At 58.5% G+C, this 17,575-nt stretch overlaps 5 protein-coding genes across 5 annotated transcripts; 2 read left to right on the top strand and 3 right to left on the bottom strand.

Moving 5' to 3' along the window:
- Nucleotides 1-3,899: 3,899 nt before the first annotated feature.
- CcaverHIS019_0304070 (uncharacterized protein) lies at nt 3,900-5,390 on the bottom strand (the record flags this gene model as incomplete). The annotated part of the gene is made up of 6 exons (XM_060598850.1): nt 3,900-4,013; nt 4,079-4,359; nt 4,395-4,743; nt 4,781-5,200; nt 5,252-5,289; nt 5,324-5,390. 6 exons carry the CDS (start codon nt 5,388-5,390, stop codon nt 3,900-3,902), a joined length of 1,269 nt encoding a protein of 422 aa, XP_060455602.1.
- Nucleotides 5,391-5,848: 458 nt separating this feature from the next.
- Nucleotides 5,849-6,789, top strand: vma16 (uncharacterized protein; the record flags this gene model as incomplete). The annotated part of the gene is made up of 6 exons (XM_060598849.1): nt 5,849-5,933; nt 5,985-6,096; nt 6,141-6,218; nt 6,361-6,391; nt 6,458-6,539; nt 6,572-6,789. The coding sequence occupies 6 exons, from the start codon at nt 5,849-5,851 to the stop codon at nt 6,787-6,789; spliced, it is 606 nt and encodes a 201-aa protein (XP_060455601.1).
- A 70-nt stretch (nt 6,790-6,859) lies between these two features.
- TRS20 (uncharacterized protein) lies at nt 6,860-7,697 on the bottom strand (the record flags this gene model as incomplete). Its single annotated transcript, XM_060598848.1, has 4 exons — nt 6,860-6,952; nt 7,115-7,197; nt 7,230-7,291; nt 7,432-7,697. The coding sequence occupies 4 exons, from the start codon at nt 7,695-7,697 to the stop codon at nt 6,860-6,862; spliced, it is 504 nt and encodes a 167-aa protein (XP_060455600.1).
- A 243-nt stretch (nt 7,698-7,940) lies between these two features.
- Nucleotides 7,941-15,618, bottom strand: CcaverHIS019_0304040 (uncharacterized protein; the record flags this gene model as incomplete). Its single annotated transcript, XM_060598847.1, has 7 exons — nt 7,941-8,726; nt 8,761-9,501; nt 9,536-12,502; nt 12,539-13,720; nt 13,758-14,108; nt 14,152-14,299; nt 14,336-15,618. The coding sequence occupies 7 exons, from the start codon at nt 15,616-15,618 to the stop codon at nt 7,941-7,943; spliced, it is 7,458 nt and encodes a 2,485-aa protein (XP_060455599.1).
- Nucleotides 15,619-16,942: 1,324 nt separating this feature from the next.
- On the top strand, nt 16,943-17,531 carry CcaverHIS019_0304030 (uncharacterized protein; the record flags this gene model as incomplete). The annotated part of the gene is made up of 2 exons (XM_060598846.1): nt 16,943-17,172; nt 17,492-17,531. The coding sequence occupies 2 exons, from the start codon at nt 16,943-16,945 to the stop codon at nt 17,529-17,531; spliced, it is 270 nt and encodes an 89-aa protein (XP_060455598.1).
- Between the last annotated feature and the right edge of the window lie 44 nt (nt 17,532-17,575).

The following is a 17,575-nucleotide window of genomic DNA, read 5'->3' as shown; positions in this document are numbered from 1 at the left end:
AAGACACTGTGGAGCGTGATTTACCATGGTGGCGTTGTCAGCCCGTGGGGTCGGGCATGTCCGGAGGCCCGAGGTCCATGCTTTGTGCGAGGTCACGGGGTGTGTCCGTGCCCCATTGTCTGACGCGAGTTGCTTCTCAGCAGGTGCGATCAACGCGCAATTCGCTAGATTGGCCAGCTGCGCCCGGGCTGAGTCGGAAAATGTGTCGGCCAGTCGGGCGAGTCGAACCCAATGCACGATAGAGAGTCTCGCTGACGCAAGTGCTCCTCATCAACCTCGGACGGGTGGCGAATACCAACGCACTACTGCTGGTACAGCCCCGAGAGCACTGGAAGGTGCCACAATCTGCCACGTGCGGAATCCCGACTGCTAGCACACTGCCAGTATCGATCTATGGGCAAACACCTGGACATCTGGTTGTACTCCTTTGTCCCACTCCCTCAGGGAACCAGGGTGAATGATGCTGTCCCTGATGGTCCCTGTCCATTGTTTGCCTGTTGTGGAAAGCAGACGTCGACAGGTCCGAAGGGTGATTGGAAATATGGGGCGGTATTAGGCTCGGCAGGCGCTGTGGGCGCTATTGGATCAGATATTGGAGGTAGTGGATGAGTCAAATGGGCTGAATCACCATCATCACCAAAGCAACCAGGGCCATGATGCCTTTCCCCAAACAAGGGACAAAAGGCAAGGGAGGTCAGAGGCACAGGGCCAATACTTAAGAAATTGTCGGAACACTTCTCACAACCAAGACCCCCCAGCCACACACGCACTTCTTCCCTCCTATACCCTTCCTATACTCTCCTACTACCCAACCCCCTATACCCCCCTACCTATCATAAGAGAACAACCCCGCCTGGGGTACATTCTCTTTCTCCATAGTTCATCATCCACCTTTCACCTTCCTCTTCCTTCTTCTTTTTCATTCCTCTTCAACATGTTGATATCGACATCAATCCGTGGACGAAGCAACACGACAACACCATGGCCCGCGGCCAGCGCTACGATCGACCACCCCGACACTCTGATCACCAGAGTTTGACGGACGTCTTTTTTCCGGCTTTTTGTACTCGTGACAACCTCCAAGACTAAAGGTCATTGTTCGGCCACGAGTACTTCGCCACTTGCGCCTTGCAACAATTTTAAGGTGAGGTCAACATACACAGACCTTCCCTTCCTCGGTTCCTTCACACAGCGTATCGTTCCCCGTGACTCATCGAGCACACGCGCGAACCGACAGCAACGACGGCAATTCAAGACTAGCTGAGTATTTTTCTCTTCTTCCTCTATGCCGTCGAGACAACCCAGGAAAATTGGGTCGAATCGCCTTCCCCCGCCTGGCTACATCGCAAACATAACGAACGGGTGATAGACGCCGGTGCTTCCTCTCGCCGCCTCGCATCTGCGGGAACGGATGATGGAGTGTCGGCTGCTACCTTGTTTCGTGCGGGCGCGACCAATGTGAGCCAGGTAGTGGCGTAGGGATTCTCACCCTTACTTGACATCAAGCAACTCAACAGGAACAAAACAGAGGTTCATCAAACATCGGTGATTGGAGATCGACCACCATCAACAGCGACAATCCCCCGGCATGTCCGCTCGCACGCCTTGCGATCTGGATCCAGCAACCATCTTCATCCGAACGGAGCCCATCGTGGTCTGGATCTATCGTAAGGGTACGCAGCGGTCGTGGTTGAAAACGTTGGAGCATGTTGTTGACACTACAACTATCCCTTGCTTTGAAATCTTCTTTCCGAACTCCTCTTGCATTCTTCTTTCCTCCTCTCTCCTCTCTCCGGAACCTCTTTTTTTCTTCTTTCTTTCTTCCTTTTCCCCCTCGTACTACCTCTCTTTCACTCTTTCACTCAACAGCCTTTTGGTCTCTTCGAGAACTGCCTGGCGGTTGCGCAAATGCCCACCTCTCGTACACGCTTCGGCGTGTGCGGGGGGTGGGCTTTTTTGCGTTGGGTGGGTGCTGGCGCTACTTTGCGACTGTTCTTTCCTGTTTGATCATCATGTCGTCGATACCCCTGTCATTGTCGCATGTCACAGACAGACATGCGTTACGAGCGTGACAGGGCGAGGCGATGTGGTCACCAAACAAGACCAGTCAGTCGTGTGGCAGTGTGGCAGGGTGGCAATGTCTGAGCATTGGGTGGCGCATCGATTCGCCACTCATCATTTGCTCCCGTCTTAAGATCTCGTCAGCAGCACTCATGTACCCTCACTACTGCTGAAAAGTTCTTAGCTCTTAGCACATGCTGAATCGATAATGTACGATTCTTCTGCTCATGTCATACACACCGTCAAGGTAATCGGCCATTTATCCGCAAAGTATCCGCCAGCTGTCCTGGCCGCCCACTGTGTGATATTCATATCACGTGACACATTTGATCTGAGCGGTGCTGTGCCAGATCTGATACATTACATCGCTTGCAGTCGCACTCCAAGTGACCGGAATGCAGCATGCAGGTTGGGTGAGGTTTGTTTGTTTGCAAGTCGAGGCACGCCGGAACTCGGCGTGAGTTAGCTGTGCTCCACCGCTGTCCGAGATTCTCGGCGTGGCTGTGGTGTGGTAAATGATGTGCGATCGGCTGTGCCCATGCCCTCCGAAGCCAACTTAGTTGCTGCCCATTCATCAAATCAGGTGGTGTATTCAAGGGAACAGAGGCAGTCACGTACCGCCACCGTAACGAGATGAGATGCGGTCATGTGAATGTAGTGGTTCACCCCGACGAGAATACCGACTTATCAAGTGTACAGTTGGTTCTGGTGACCGCCATGAACAAAGACAGCTATGGAACAATCTCACATGCTAGGCGGTACCATGATTCCTGCCGAAACTTGATCTTATCTGTCCGTGTGAGGCGAATACGTCAACTTTTCAACTCCCTTCTATCGCATATCACCCAGACGGTGCGCAGCTTCTGCAGGCCTTTTACATCCCGAAATTAACAGCAGCAGTGGTGAATATCTCTAGGCCAGTTCCATATCCCTCTAAAGCAAAGACATCAGAGTATCATAACCACTGACAGATAAGAGGGGTAGTGGAACGACCTGCTGGGGGGCCGTGCCGCTCGTGTACTGTCATGCCTCCCCCATAGTCTCTGGAAGCTGTACGCTCCCGTTTCGTTGTGCGTTATCTTCACCCACTCGCCACGGGCAGCCACAGACCGTTGTAGAAGCCAGGATCGAGCGTCGGGCTTCGTTGCTCGCTAGACTTGCCCCGTTAACTGTCTTTCGTCGCCCGTCACCACGTCGCCTCGTATCCCGTCATCAGGTGTGATTCCGTTTATTTAATGCACAGCTGCACTGTCTCTCACTTGTGTATCCGTTTCCAAGCCTCACTATCCTTGTACAGCAATGTACTCACTGTGCTCCATGCCCAAAGTCTCATGTATAACCTGGGCCAAGGCCGCCCGCGAAGTTTATGAAACCCGAACTTCTCCTGAACATCGGTTGAATCGTATAACGGTCAGTACACAAGATTCTGATGATGATTAGTTCTTGTAGCCTGGGTTCGACTCCCAGTTCGACCTGAATGTGAACGTGCATTAGCACGGATTCCTTCTTTTGGAACGTGGCGTTGTGAGATTGAGGGTCCGTGCTGCTTTCAACGAGAATGGTCTAGAGAACGATTACGTCAAGCGAGGGGCGATGGGTGAGCCGGAGGGGGGTATCGAGTGTCTGTGGGGATGATGCGATGGTATCGGACAAGCCAGGCTTGGAGATAGGTTATGCGAGCATCACCCTGCAGTCGCGTGAGGAACAAATAGGTGAGCAGTCAGACGCGCCTGACACCGTGTTCGTTGTTGTCATGGCCCCGTCGACATACACGATGCATATTACAGCCTGACAGCTCGTCCTAGACACACGACATTATGCACACTGCTGGTATGCGCCTAGACGACGCTGTCGTTTGGGCCCGCGGGCGACATGCTCTTCTTCGGCGACTCGAGCGGCGTGTGCTCATGGATCGCCGCAGTGAGCTCAGTCGCGATCTTGGTGGATGCAGTCTGGTGTCAGCTGTGTCACACATTGCGTTATTCATCTCGAACCCTCGCGCGCACATACAACTCACTCTAATAGTCACAAAGCGGCGCTCGCCCGCTTCAAAGATGGTCATGCGCACGTGCTTGCCGTCTTCCAAGCACGACATGCCGACGTACAGCCCCGTGTTGAGGATAACACGCAGCACGCCGTCGGCGCGCATGACGAGGCGCGGAGAGCTCCCATCGTCTCGCCGCCGGTTGAGCTTGAGCAGGCCGACGCCACGCTCCTTCCAAGCTCCCTCGCGTTCCATCATAAACAGCTTGGCACGCGTCTGGTACATCGTCTCCTCCTCCTCCTCCCCCGTAGGCACTGGGGTTAGCTAGCGCGATCGGCGTAAAACGCACCATCCTGTCGATCCAGCTGCAGCTTCTTGTCCTCAGCTGCGTCCGCGTCATCTCCCTTCTCCTTAAGGATATCGCCAAACGACGAGCTCTCGGCCTTATCCTCGCTCTTCTTGGCACTGGCGAACGGGCTGAACGATGATGAGTAGCTCCCGAAACCCGACCCCGCAAAGGGCACGGGTCTCTTGTCAAGCGCGCTCTCCTTCTTCGCAGCCGCTCCGAACGCAGACGTACCCGCCATCGCTGCGAAGGGCGAGGCCTTGGCAGAGAACGACCCAAACGTTGCCTGGGGCTTCTTGACCTCGGCGGGCGCAGGGTCTGCGGGTTTTGGGGGCGAGTCAGTCGGGGTTGGCTGCGGTCAGTGATGCGTGGCAGTTTCGGATGCTCACGGATGTGGATTTGCGCTTCTTCTCCTCCGCGACCTTGGCCGTGGGTTCGTCGGCCTTGCGCTTGAGCGACGGCGCATCGCTCTCAGCGTCTCCCGGCTCTGCCGTGTCAGACGCCTCGGTCTTGTCGACCTTGACCCAGTCTTCCCCGTCCTCGCCTTCCGTCTTGCCCTCCGCCTTGCTCTCTACCTTGGAGTCCGCATTGTCCTTATCGCCCTCGGTGTCCTCGACAGTCCCGGGCTGCTCGCCCTCCTTCCAGTTCATCTCCTGGACCTTGCGGCGCACTTCGCCGATGGTGCCGCCTTCCTTCCCAGTCACCTTCTCCTCGTCTGTTTCGGACTGGGGTTCGGGTGCATCCTCCTCGAGCCGATTCTTCTTGGCGGCAATGTACGCCGCACTCGCTGCTTCGCTCGTAAATGGGTCCTGGGGTGAGCGCGCTCGCAGATAGCTGGACGCCGGGATGGATGTACTTACAACTGACCCCTCACGGCCGCGCTTTAACGACACGGGCTCTGGAGGTTAGTGTGGTCTGGGCGGCGGACATACCGCGGTGCGCGGGCCTCTCTGTCGACTCATTGTCGGGCGGCGAATTGGGATGGTCTGCGGGCGGCATGAACAAGAGCGGTGCGGGTAGTGGTGGGTAGATATGGGGAGGGGAAGGGGATGAGGTGGGGATGAGATGGGGATTATAAGGCAAGGAGGATTGTGTGTATGTGGGTGTGGGTGTGGGTGTTGATAATAAGAGAGTTAGTTGAGTGATTGTTGTTGAGAACAGGTGCTGCAAGTTGAATGAGCGCGAATGAGTGATGGAGCGCGCGACAATAAGGGGGCGAGGGCGCGAGCGCCCTTGAGGGACATCAACCACCATTGAGGACCATAAGCCTTTTGAAATGAAACGCGCCTAAATATATTTCCGCGCCTAACACCATCCCCCTGTCCCTACAATCCCCCTGTCCCCCTGTCCCCACCCACCATCACCGTCACCAGATCACCATCGCCGTCACCACGGCTCTACCCATTCCATCATCCACCCACCATCCCGATTCACAGGATTCGAGTCCACGCATCAGCATGGGCTACTACTCCTCGTACTCGTACCTTTCGGGGTCCATCCTGAGTGTCACGATCGTCTACGGCCTCTACCTCCTCCTCACTGGTTAGCTCCCCACCTCCCACCTCCCCCACTTTCGGCCATCACTAACAACAGGCCAGGGCGAGCGCTTCAACCCCGGGCAGTTCCTCGCTGAGTCTAGCCCCCTCGCATGGGCTGCGACGGGTATCGGACTCTGCATCGGTCTCAGCGTCTTTGGTGCTGGATGGTTCGTCACGCCCGCCGAACAGCCCGGAGCTGAGCTGACACCAGGGGCATCTACATTACGGGTGCGAGTATCCTTGGTGGTGGCGTGCGCGCACCGCGTATTAGGACGAAGAACCTGATTTCGTGAGTTGGCGCGAATGGCGAAGCGAGACTTGATAGACTTGAATACTGGTGCTAACCACCTACTGTACTCACCAACCTATCGGGGACAACTTGACCACACGCTCCTGCTACCCAACTCACCTTCACGCCTGGCTCCTAACAGTATTATCTTCTGCGAAGTCGTTGCCATTTACGTGAGTCCTCAGTTAGGATGAGAGGCATAGTGTAGCCCCTCCATATACAACCCCCACTAACACCAGGGCGTCATCATGGCCATCGTCTTCTCCTCCCGCCTGAACAGCGACATCAAGGACATCCACACCGCGGCCAACTACTACACTGGTAAGCTAGTTTAACCGCCGAGCTGACCACAGGCTACTCGCTGTTCTGGGGTGGCCTCATCGTGGGCCTCTGCAACCTGTTCTGCGGCGTCTCGGTCGGCATTACGGGTTCGACGGCCGCCATCGCCGACGCGACCGACCCCCAGCTCTTCGTCAAGATCCTCGTCATCGAGATCTTTGGCTCAGTCCTCGGCCTCTTTGGCCTCATCGTCGGCCTCCTCGTATCTGGCAAGGCCGAGGAATTTTCGTAAAATTAGAACAGAACATAGCATGCATGATTATCATCGCGTAGGTGGTCATTTCGGGTCAGGTCGTCAAGGTTTAAAGGTACTTTCGTGCGCTGGCGCGCACCCGGGCCTCGAAGAGAGGGGTTCGGATCGACGTGTTGACTGTGTGGAACGGGTTGAGTGCGGCCTGGTGTGAGCGAGTGTGAGCGAGTGCGGTTGGCAGCGGGCGGGGCAGCGGGCGGGGCTGCAGGCCCGCAGCGGCAGCGAGTTGCCTCAACCACCTGGCCGGACACCTCCAGCTGGAGAGCCGTTCGACGTCCGCAACCCAGCTGCTCAGACTGTGACCCACCTTGACATACAGCTCCCACACGTCGCCAAAGAACACCCGGATCCCATCGTCATTCTTCGTATCATGCAGCAGCACAAACTTGACTGGCGTCAGCCTTCTCTCTCATCCAACGAACCATTGGTAGCAAGGAACGCAGACACCATCCACTCGTTGTGCTTGTCTACGTTCTTGAGGTATCTTGTGTGAGCACGTCTGCGGCGTCTTCGCAGTACCAACTCCCCATCCTCATCCCATCTGGGGCCTCATCCCAGTCCTCATCTCAGCCCCTCATCTCAGCCCCTCAGCCCCTAACTAGCCTCAGACACCTCCCAACTCACAGACTCCCCGTGCCCTCGGCCACCTCCTCGACCGTATCCAATGCCGCATGCGCAATCATCTGCAGCAGGTGTCGCTCCACCCCAGGTCCTGATACTAGGCCGAGGTTGAGGCCTGATGGGACGGGGGTAGCGTCTGGGCCGTTGAAGCTGCTCCAGCTGAAACTGGCCGACGAGGCGCTGGATGGAGGCGCTGGCTTGCTGCTGTTGAAAGACAGTTCGAAGAGCGGCGTGTCGAGTGGTGACACAATTGCGAGGTAGAACGACATGTTGTGTTGACGTAACTGGTCCTAAACCGCGTTGGGATGGATGTTGGATGTGGAAAGACAGTTCGAGTGACGCGTCAACAATGTGGAGATGCTCCGGTGGAGGCCCTCCCACCCAGGTCCTGCCCAGAATTACCCAGCCAACGAACAGCCCACGCACCTGACACGAAACCAATAACCATGCATTCCGGAAAGTTCATTACTGGGGTGGACAAGATGCTGGGTACTATGTACAAGAGACTATCATCACATAATCTGGGATGGGGATGGCGGCAGTTCGGCGAGGATTGTCTCATCGCCCACCGTGTCCTCCCCCTCGGTCTGGTCCTCGTCTTCCACATCGCTCGCAGCCAGTGTCTCGAAGATCGAGGATGGCCTGTTCTCTGGTGTGGCGAACGCTTCGTCGTTCGATTCGTCGTACGAGTCGTCGCTCGGCTGCTCAACTTCTACTTCTGGGGGCTCGCTTGCCGACGAGAGTGTGGTGTGCACACTCAGCCGCTGGCTCGAGCGGAGGGAGGATATGCTTGCGCGCTTCAGCGGCGTGCTCAGGTCTATCCTGAGCTGCTCGCTGCTGCTCGTCGGCCGGGACCTCGGCTCGTCCTCATGGGGTTGTTCCGGGAGTTCGCCAAGAAGCGAGCCGTTAGTGGCTTGTCTTACTGGGATTGGGGAAGCCGGGTTGCGCGCCACAACCGGCTCTACTGTGGCGAGCGAGTCGATGCCGCCGCCCGACAGATTTGCCATCATCTGCTGCGCCAACGACCCAAAGTCGACGTTTTCTGACTGGCTGTTGGGCAACATGAAGTCGGTGAAGTCCATGTTGGCGGGCAGCGGCGACGGCGGGGGAGCGGGTTGGCGACGCTCGCGGCGGATACGCGGCGTGCCCTCCAACTTGAGGCGCTGCAGGCGCGTGTCGATGAGGTTCGTCTCGGTCGGCGCGCCAGTAGGCTGTGGTGTGAGGGCAGCGCGGGCAGCAGCACGGCGCTCGCGCAGCGCGATTTCCTCGGCACGTGCGACGTTCTGCTGGCGACAGAACTGGGGTTAGCTTTGGTGGATACGCTCGCCTTACCTTGTACGAAGACGTGAACGTCCGGAAGATGCCGAAGAACTCTTGGCTCTGCATCGGTCGACCGTGCTCGTCGCCCTCGCCATAGTAGTTCTCGACGTCGCGCAGGCCCTTCTCCGCGTTGACAATGTCGTCGCGGAGGCTCTGGAGGTCCTCCTCAGCTGTGGCAGAGAAGCGGAACATCTTGCGCGCATATCCATCGGTCGAGTCCTGGAAGTTGTCCTCAAGCGACGAGCGGATCGCTCGGATCTCGGTGAGCATTGTCTTGGACTGGCCCTGCATGTCCGTAAAGTTGACGCGGTTCGCGTCAGACGGCTTGGCCAGCTCATCGAGGAAGCCGTCAAGCTCGGGGAAGTGTGTCGAGACCGTGCGCTCAAGGAAATGCAGCAGATTCTGGCCGTTGGTGGATTTGGTGTCCACAAGCTTGTTGATCGAACCAATCTTGAAGCCGTACGCGCCACCAGCAAAGTTAGTGCCGTTGAGGTAGTTGCCCATTGTGAGGATGACATTGAGTAGCTGGTGGAACAGCTTGGCGTTGCGGAGGTCGTGGCAGGCCACGATGAGGAGGTCGAGACTCTGCTGCAAGAGATCAATGTTGCCTTGGAATCTGACCTGGAAGAGCATGCCCTTGACGCGGTCGGCCAAGTGGGGCACTTGAATGAGCCGGACCATAAGGCGATCGGCCGGGTGCAGACGCTCCAACTCGGCTGGCGAATCGGCAGAGTGTGTCAGAAGCTTGCCGCGCTGTTATCAGCTACGTATCAGCATCTCAACCTACCTCGTCGTCGTTGGGAAGCACACCCTGCAGCTCGTGCAAGAACGTCTCGGAACACAGCTCGCTATTGAAGTTGGCGATGGCTTCGCTGAGTTTCTCGGGCTCCTTAAAGTTCTTAGCGAGGCTGCCAGCCATGAGAATCTCGATGCGTTTGCGGAGGTCTGGCGATAGGACACTGAGCAGCTCGTTCTCCTTCTTCTTCTTCACCGCATTCAAGAGAATCTCCTTGGCCTTGAACTCGTTCTCGATGTCTGACCAAAGATTGGCGGCCTTCATGCGCTGCACAAGTTCCTCTTCGACAGAGACCTGTTCGGGAGTAGCCCAGACAGTGTTGTTAAGTTGTCCTTTGGCCACCTTGTCCCATTGGAGCTGCTTCATCCGTCCCGACGCCATGTTCGCAACGTGCTTGCGTGAGTCGTTGACGCCATGGAGCAGCGCGCCGATAGGAGCGCCGGGCGCGCGAGAGATCGTGCCGAAAGACCCCGGAGGTGGTGGCGGTGGTGGAGTGATCTTTTTGGGCGCACCACCTGCCTTGTTGAGGTTGACGCCGCCGCGGATACCGGCAAGCAATCCCGCCATACCTCCCATGCCAGGCGGCCCTCCAGGACGACCAGGCATTCCGCCGGGAGGTGGCGGTGGCGGTGGCGGAGGTGGAGGTGCTGGTGCGACGCTGCTGGGGTCTGGGAGTCTAGCGGCGAGCTCGGACAACAACGCGGGCCCACGGCCTGGAGGGGGAGGAGGCGGGGGCGGAGGCGGAGGCGGCGGAGGCGGTGGTGGGGGTGGTGGGGGTGGTGGGGGTGGTGGTGGTGGTGGTGGTGGTGGTGGTGGTGGTGGTGCCCCGGATGCTGGGGCCACTACAGCTCCAGGAGCCTTTGGCACGGTCGTCCCCACGTCCTCTCCCGATGACGCCTCGTCGTTCTGCTGTGCCTGTTCAGCCGCGTGTGCCGCGACAGCGCGCACCTCGTCCGATTCGTCCACGGTAGGCATTGGAGGCAACGCGTTTGGCATGTAGTCATCTGGCTCGCTGGATCCGCCACGCACAGTACGTGCACGAGTGAGGACCTGGGATGCAAACGACTCCTTTGATGACATGCCGCCGGGCCGTGCAGCTGGTGGCAGAGGCAGGCCGCGCAGGCTTATCTGGGGAGACACAGCCGACCCGGGTTCACCGGGGGACACCTCCTCCAGGTCGTCCAAGACGTCTCCAGTGGCAGAGATGCTGAAGCCGCCAGTAGCGAAGTTGAGCGCACCGTGGGGAATGGACGCCTTGCGACGGGCCGCCACGGACGCAGCTTGCGCGCGCACAGCGGAGAAGACGGACGGGTCGGCGCGCACAGCCAGCGCGAGTATCGACGCGCCTTCGCCGCGCAGGGCTGCTGCCATCTCCGGGTCGCTGCGAGCTGCGGCCAGCACGATGGGCTCGGCGCGGACTGCCTGAGCGAGAATCGACTCGCCCTCGCCGCGCAGGCCCGCAGCCATTTGCGGGTCGGCACGGACGGCACGCGCGAGGGGCGAGTCGCCCTCGCCACGGAGAGCCCCAGGGTCAGCGAGACGACCAGCGGCAGCGATCGAGATCGATGGAGACCGCGGAGGTATGGGCTCGGTACGGATGACCTGCGCAAGGGGCGAGTCGCCCCGGCCCTGCAGCTCCGCACCCAGCGCTGGTATGGAGCGCACAGCACGCGCCAACGACGAGTCGCCCTCGGCGATAAGCTTCGAATGGTCGCGGGAGCCGGCTGATGGTACCGAAGACGCCGCAGTAGACAGTTCGGTCAATCCTCCGCTGGACTCGGTGGAGGAAGCTGCGGTCGAAGCCACAGTGGAGGCAATGGACATCCGGACAGCCTTTGCGAGAGGAGTGTCGCCCTTGCCGCGCAGCCCAGCGACAAGCTCCTGGTCGGCTCGAGCAGCAGTGGCGATCTCCGGGTTTGAGCGCACAGCCTGTGCGAGGGGGGATTCGCCCTTTCCGCGGAGCGCAGCTGCCAGCTCGGGGTCAGCCTGCACGGCAGCCGAAACCGCGTAGTCTGCACGGACAGCTGCGGAGACCGCCGGGTCGGCGCGAACAGCCTGGGCAAGAGCAGAGTTGCCCTCCCCAAGAAGAGCTGTTGCCAGCTCGCTGTTCTGAGGGACTGCACGCGTTGTGAAAGGGACGCGAACAGCCTGAGCAAGCGGCGAGTCGCCCTTGCCGCGCAGAGCAGGGCCCAGAGCTGGGTCCGCGCGAACTGCCCGGGCAAGCGGTGACTCTCCCTCCCCGCGCAACGCCTTAGAGTCGACTGACACAGGAGTCGCCACGGTCGGGTCGCGCCGCACAGCCTCAGCGAGAGGCGAGGTGCCCTCGCCACGAAGAGCCGCAGCCAGCTCCGGGTCGGCGCGGACAGCAGCGGAGATGGCCGACTCAGCGCGGACAGCGGTTGAGACGGTGGGGTCGGCGCGAACGGCCTGCGCAAGGCTGGAATCGCCCTCTCCCCGCAGGGCCGCTGCAAGCTCGGGGTTTGGCCGCACGGTGTTGGACATTTTGGAGTCCCGCGGAGACGGCTGTTGGTCGTCCAGAGGTGACATGCCGACGCCTGTATCGATGAGAGACGCGGCGACCGTGGGGTCAACGCGCAGCGCCGCCACGACGGCGGGGTCCTGACGGAGAGCAGCGGCAACAGCTGGGTCCGCCCGGTACACCTTCGACAGCAAAGGATCAGCTTGCAATGCCAGCAGGAAGTCGGGCGCGTCCTCGTCCAAGTTGACGACGTTTTGGACTGACGCGCGGCCGCTCATCGGTGCCGACACACTGCGCTGCTGCCTCTGCAGCGCACCGTACCGTATCTCCTCGAGGAAACGAGGCGGGATTGAGGCCTTCTTCCAGTTGGTTCTCAAGATCGACTTCTCCCGCACAGGAGGAGCGTTTGTCGCGCCTCCCCGGCGGTGGCCATCACCACGCGTGCTCCGGAAGCCGGCATTCGACACCCGCATTGGAGCCTGTTGAGTGAGTTTAGGCCGACACAGGACACTCACCACTCGGTCCACGCCGCGGACCAACGAGTCCTCGATATGCGAGCGTACCCGTTCTTCTTCGGCGTCCATAAACTGAGTCCCTGACATGGCAGTCTGGTTGGAAAGCGACTTGCCATGAGACGACCGTCTCCGAGTGGAGTCGAAGAAGCGGGGGTCCGATGTCTGGAAGCGCTCCTCGTGAGCGTGGAAGACTTGTCCGTCCTCATAGTCCTCGATGACGTCGTCGCCGAATGAGCTCTCGGTCTCAACAGTGTCAATGGTCGTCATGGTGTTGGAACGTGTCGGTTTCTTGCGGTTGCCACCACCCTCAAGCTTGCGGATGGTCTTCTTACGCTCCCACTGCTCGCGGAGATCGTGGATGAGTTTCTGACGGTCGATCGGGCCGTCGGTCATCGCCTGAACCTGGTCAAGATGGTTGGTCTCGCGCAGCATGTTGAACAGCTCCTGGATGTACAGCTCCAGCTCGGCGATGCGCGTCTCGTAATCAGCCTTCTCACGCTTCCTGGTGTCCTCGGAGCTCTCCCATGCTGCGCGCGCACTGCTGAGCTTCTTCTGGAGGTCCGCAATCTGTTTTCTGAGGCGGTCAACCAGGCTCTGGTTGCCCTCAGCCATCTCATCGAGGAGGTCCTGCTTCTCGCGATTGAGCCCCGCCAGATCAGACTTGAGCTGCTTGTTCTCGACCTCCACCTTCTCGAGTTGTTGTTGATCAACAAACTTGCCCATCAGCTGGGAGACCGAGATCCCGAAGGCACGCGCAAAGTCCTGGTTGAGGTCTGGCGAGTCGTGCATGACTATACTCTGGATGAGCTGGTCGATGAGCTGGAAGAAGCGGATGCGCTCGTCGCCCTCCTCCTTGATGAGGAGCATGTGACGGAACGTGTTGAGCAGATACGCGCTCGCCTTGGTACCCTTTGTTTTGTCCAAAAGGGCACGCACCATCTCCTCGGGGTTCCGCATTGTCTCAACCTGCGCCATAGCTTGTTGTTCGAGAAACTCCTTGCGGTCGGCCTCCTCCTCCTCGTAGAACTGCTCGAGGTGTCGTAGGAGCCTCGGTTCTCTCCAGTCCTTGATCGTCTCAAGCAAAGCGGCGACCCCAGCCATGTCTAGTTGACCGCGGACAGACATGCGCGTACGCAGATCGGTCGCTGAGACGAGCCCCGAGATGAGGAACACGATGATTTCCTGCAGAGTCAGCCAGAGGCCAGACAGTAGCACTCACAAAGTACTCTATGAGCTGCTGGTTGTCCATGCCCTTGACGAGCGGGCCTTGTCCGACGGTGCTGCCCATGCGACCCCTGCTGAGCGCGAATTCCTCATTCTGTCGGATCCAGCGTTCGAACTTGGACACCTTCTTCGACACGCCGACCTGCTGGTTGTACTGTGCCTGTAGTTGCTCGAAGGCTCGTAACACGATAGACAGCCCCACGCGGTCGCTGCTAGCGTTGTCGAGATAGGCAAAGTCCACCAGGATCTCGCCTGCGACCTTACGGCACGACGGATGTGCGGACACGAGCGACTGTCCGATTGCGTAGATGACCTGAGGCGAGTTGATAGCCTCCTCCTGGCCATACTGCGATGTTAGTGGACGTCTCAGGAGGCGTGTCGTGACCCACCTTGTTGTTCATGGCTGTTCGTAGACACTTAAGAAGTTCCAGCTCCATGTCGACATCTGGCCCAGACTTGCTGCGTCGGTGCGTCAACGTATTGTGATAGTTGGACATGACGACCAGGCCCTTTAAGGCCATGAAGTCCTTAATCCAACTGCACGTCAGTGTGGACTTCGCGCAGGACACTCACTCCAACGGGAAGGTGCGGAGACTGACGCCCAGCGTCACCAGGTCCTGGTGAGTGAGCTGGTTGTCGAGCACCTTGCGGATGAACCACTCGGGGCTGTCTCTGGAAATGGTCACCTCGACAGGTTTCCTTCCGCGCCCAGTCTTGAGGCCTTCAGATAACAGGTGCTTCTGCTGCTTCTTCCTCTTCTCCCACTGTTGGCGCGCCTCGGCTTCGACCATTTGCCACTTGGTGCTGATCGACAACGTTGTTGTCGCACGCGCGCCGGCCGAGATCGTCTGCGTCGATGATCGCTGTGCGCCGCGGGACTTTGTCGTCCGCGACGACAACGAAGGCACAGGTGAGCCCATGAGGTCGTGGTCGAGATCGCGGTTGCGCACAAGCTCTAAGAAGCGTTGCTCAACCTCCTCGTCTGGCGGCCGCGGGAAGTTGAACTCGTCCGTCAACTTGGTTGTAGACTGCGAGGCGATGGACGGCGTGTAGATCGAGGGTGTGTAAGTCGACGGCGCATAGCTCGACGGCGCATAGTTCGACGGCGCAGGCGAGGACGTGGTGCGGGGTTGAGATTGAGAAGACGCGTACGCCAAGGACGAAGAAGTCGAGTAAGAGGTTGGGGGGTGGACAGAGCCCTGTGACGAAGAAGCGTTAGGTGGCGGGGTGCCAGACGACTGATGTTGATGGGGGGGAGGAGTGTGTGAGGTCGAGTGGGAAGGTGGTGTGTTGTGCGTGGTCGAGTATGGCTGAGTATAGGCTGATGGCGGACCAGAGAGAGGCGCCGAGTTGCCCGTGGGGATAGCTCGACTGCCGTTGGGCAACCGTTCAGCTTGGGGCTGTGTTACGCGCGTGATCGAGGGGTATCTACCCAACTCGTCGTTGGGCCGCTGCAACGGGTTGGCGCTCATTGTCGACGACACGGAACGTATTGACATGTTGTCCGAGCCCTTGCGCGGGGACAGCGACGTGTTGGACATCTGGTGCTTGATGCTTCCTGCCTGGAGGCGACCTGGCGAGTGCGCAGCACCGAACTCGCGGCCAATGTCAATGTTCGAGCTCGATGCGTTGTCGTGTTGTGGTGCTGGGGCGAGGTTGACGCCGAGACCATGTGACCCAGAGGCAGGTTGCGCGCGCGATGGATGTTGGTCAAAGAGCTTTGACTGGGAGAGGTCTGTCGGTGAGGTGGCGTGCGAGGCTGTTGACGAGGCCGACGTGCGCGCGCTCCCTCGTGACTTGGACTTGTCCCCGCGTGAGCCCTTGCCGGATAAGGTCGCGGTGAAGAAGTTGGACATGGCGGCTTGCGAGCGCTACGCGCCGCGCCGTGGTCTGTGTCGAGCGTGTGCGGTGGGGAGGTCTAATCGAGAGAAGAAGGAAGAAAGGAGGGAGGGTGTTGGCGAGGAGGTTTGAGCGCGATCCCAAGGGAAATGAATGGACGAGGGCAAGAAAGGTGCCGAAGGGCAGGAGAGACAAGGGAATGTAAATTAACGTGCACGAGGCCGTGATGGTGAGGGGCCAAGGTCAACTGAGAAGTGACAGGGAGTAGGATTAGGATGAGGAGTAGGAGGGGAGTGCACCAAGTGATGGTTTAAAGTAGAGTTTGGAGTGGAGGAAGACCGAGAGCAAGTTGTAATGAGATCAATCAAATGGATGATGGGATGGATGGCCTGGATGGGATCAGTTCTATCAAAGTGTAGGGGGTTAAGGGGGGTAACGAGGGAAGGAGGCGGATTTGGTGCGTGTACAATGTCCAAAGGGAACAGTTGCGCGCGTGTCGTGTAGCGTGTCTCGAAAGATGCAACAGGGAAGACGCCGGCAAACCCTCAACCCCCTCAACCCAGTTTCCCACTTTCCTCAATCCTTTACCACCTAGCTCCTGGATAACTTAAGACTTTTGGAATGTCGTATAGGTTCATGGGTTCCGTTTAGAGTCATCGTCAACATATAGTGCATTCAAGTGTACAGTTGAGCTAGGCTAGAGCTTTGGAAGCCAGGTGACACGGCGCGCGCCCAAGAGCTTCCTTCCCCCTTAAAGTCAGGGTGATTTAGTAAGAGAGACCAGGAGCTCTTGACAAGAATGCCTGGATTGCTTGGAATCGGTCACTTCAGGTCCCACCCGACAAACCAAATCCGTACATTGGCGTGGATCCCATTCACCGCGGGACCGCAACCAAAAGCACTCCTAGGATCTTAGGATCACTGCCAGAACTGTGGGACTGGAGGCTTGAGAACAGGGGCAAGGTAATGGAAAGAAGAGGTCTAAGCGGGCGCGGAACGTATGTATATGTGGCTATCGACCAAGTGGCAGCTGGAGAATATGAGAGCATGGAGAACATGGAGAGAGGGGTTGGGCAAATCGAGCAAAGCAATGGTCAGAAGTTGAGACTCGGCCTGAGAGGGGGTCATTACGAGATACATGGAACACAAATCTAGGGTTTCTCACCCTACTAACCCTTATTAAAACATTATAATATCATTAGGGCTATAGGGCTAGTCCCATCCTCTCATTGGTATATCTGGTAATATGGACAAGTTGCCTCCACCAAGATCAACCATGACTGGCTTTACAACTCGAAACTCCACAGTTTCCATTCCTCATTCTTCGTCAACGTCAACGCGATGAACGACCTCGACCGCGAGCTTGCGGGCGCCTGGGGTGCCCCGCCTTCATCCGTTCCCACATCTGAACCCACGGTCCAGTCCGCACTCGCAAAGGAGAAGGCACTCAAGGAGATCGTGTCGCTCCGCGACGGCCTGCGTGGCCTCCTGGTCCGCATCACCGAGGTCGAGGGCGAGACAGACAAGCTCAAAAAGGACAACGAGTTTCTGGGAACATACATTGACAACCTGTGAGTGGGTTCTAGATCTGACTCTGGTTCTGGAGAATACAAGGCAAGGCACTGCCAGGCAACGGAAGGAAGGTGTGCAAGCACCGTCCGTCCGAGCTTGAGGGTAGAGGCAAGTCCGAGGTCGGAGACGATCTGAGCGGACGTCACGCCTATATCGGGACCCCGAGCCGATGGTCTGTGCTGTGGATGGGGCGATGTGGCGCTGTAGCGCGTTGGCTCCGGGTTGGGTGGCCGAGCCGATATCATACCAGAGGCCAGTAGGGCCTTGGACACGTGTGCCAGAAGCAGGATGTCAGAGCCAAGCGGTACTAACACTCAGTACCAGGAACACCGTCGTCGCGGCTGGGCAGAAGCGATGAATGCACTCGCGCGTCGTAAGCTGGCGCCTGTAAGTGCGGGAACG

Source organism: Cutaneotrichosporon cavernicola (assembly GCF_030864355.1).
Source record: "Cutaneotrichosporon cavernicola HIS019 DNA, chromosome: 3".
NCBI lineage: Eukaryota > Fungi > Basidiomycota > Tremellomycetes > Trichosporonales > Trichosporonaceae > Cutaneotrichosporon > Cutaneotrichosporon cavernicola.
This window is presented reverse-complemented; position numbering and strand designations above follow the sequence as displayed.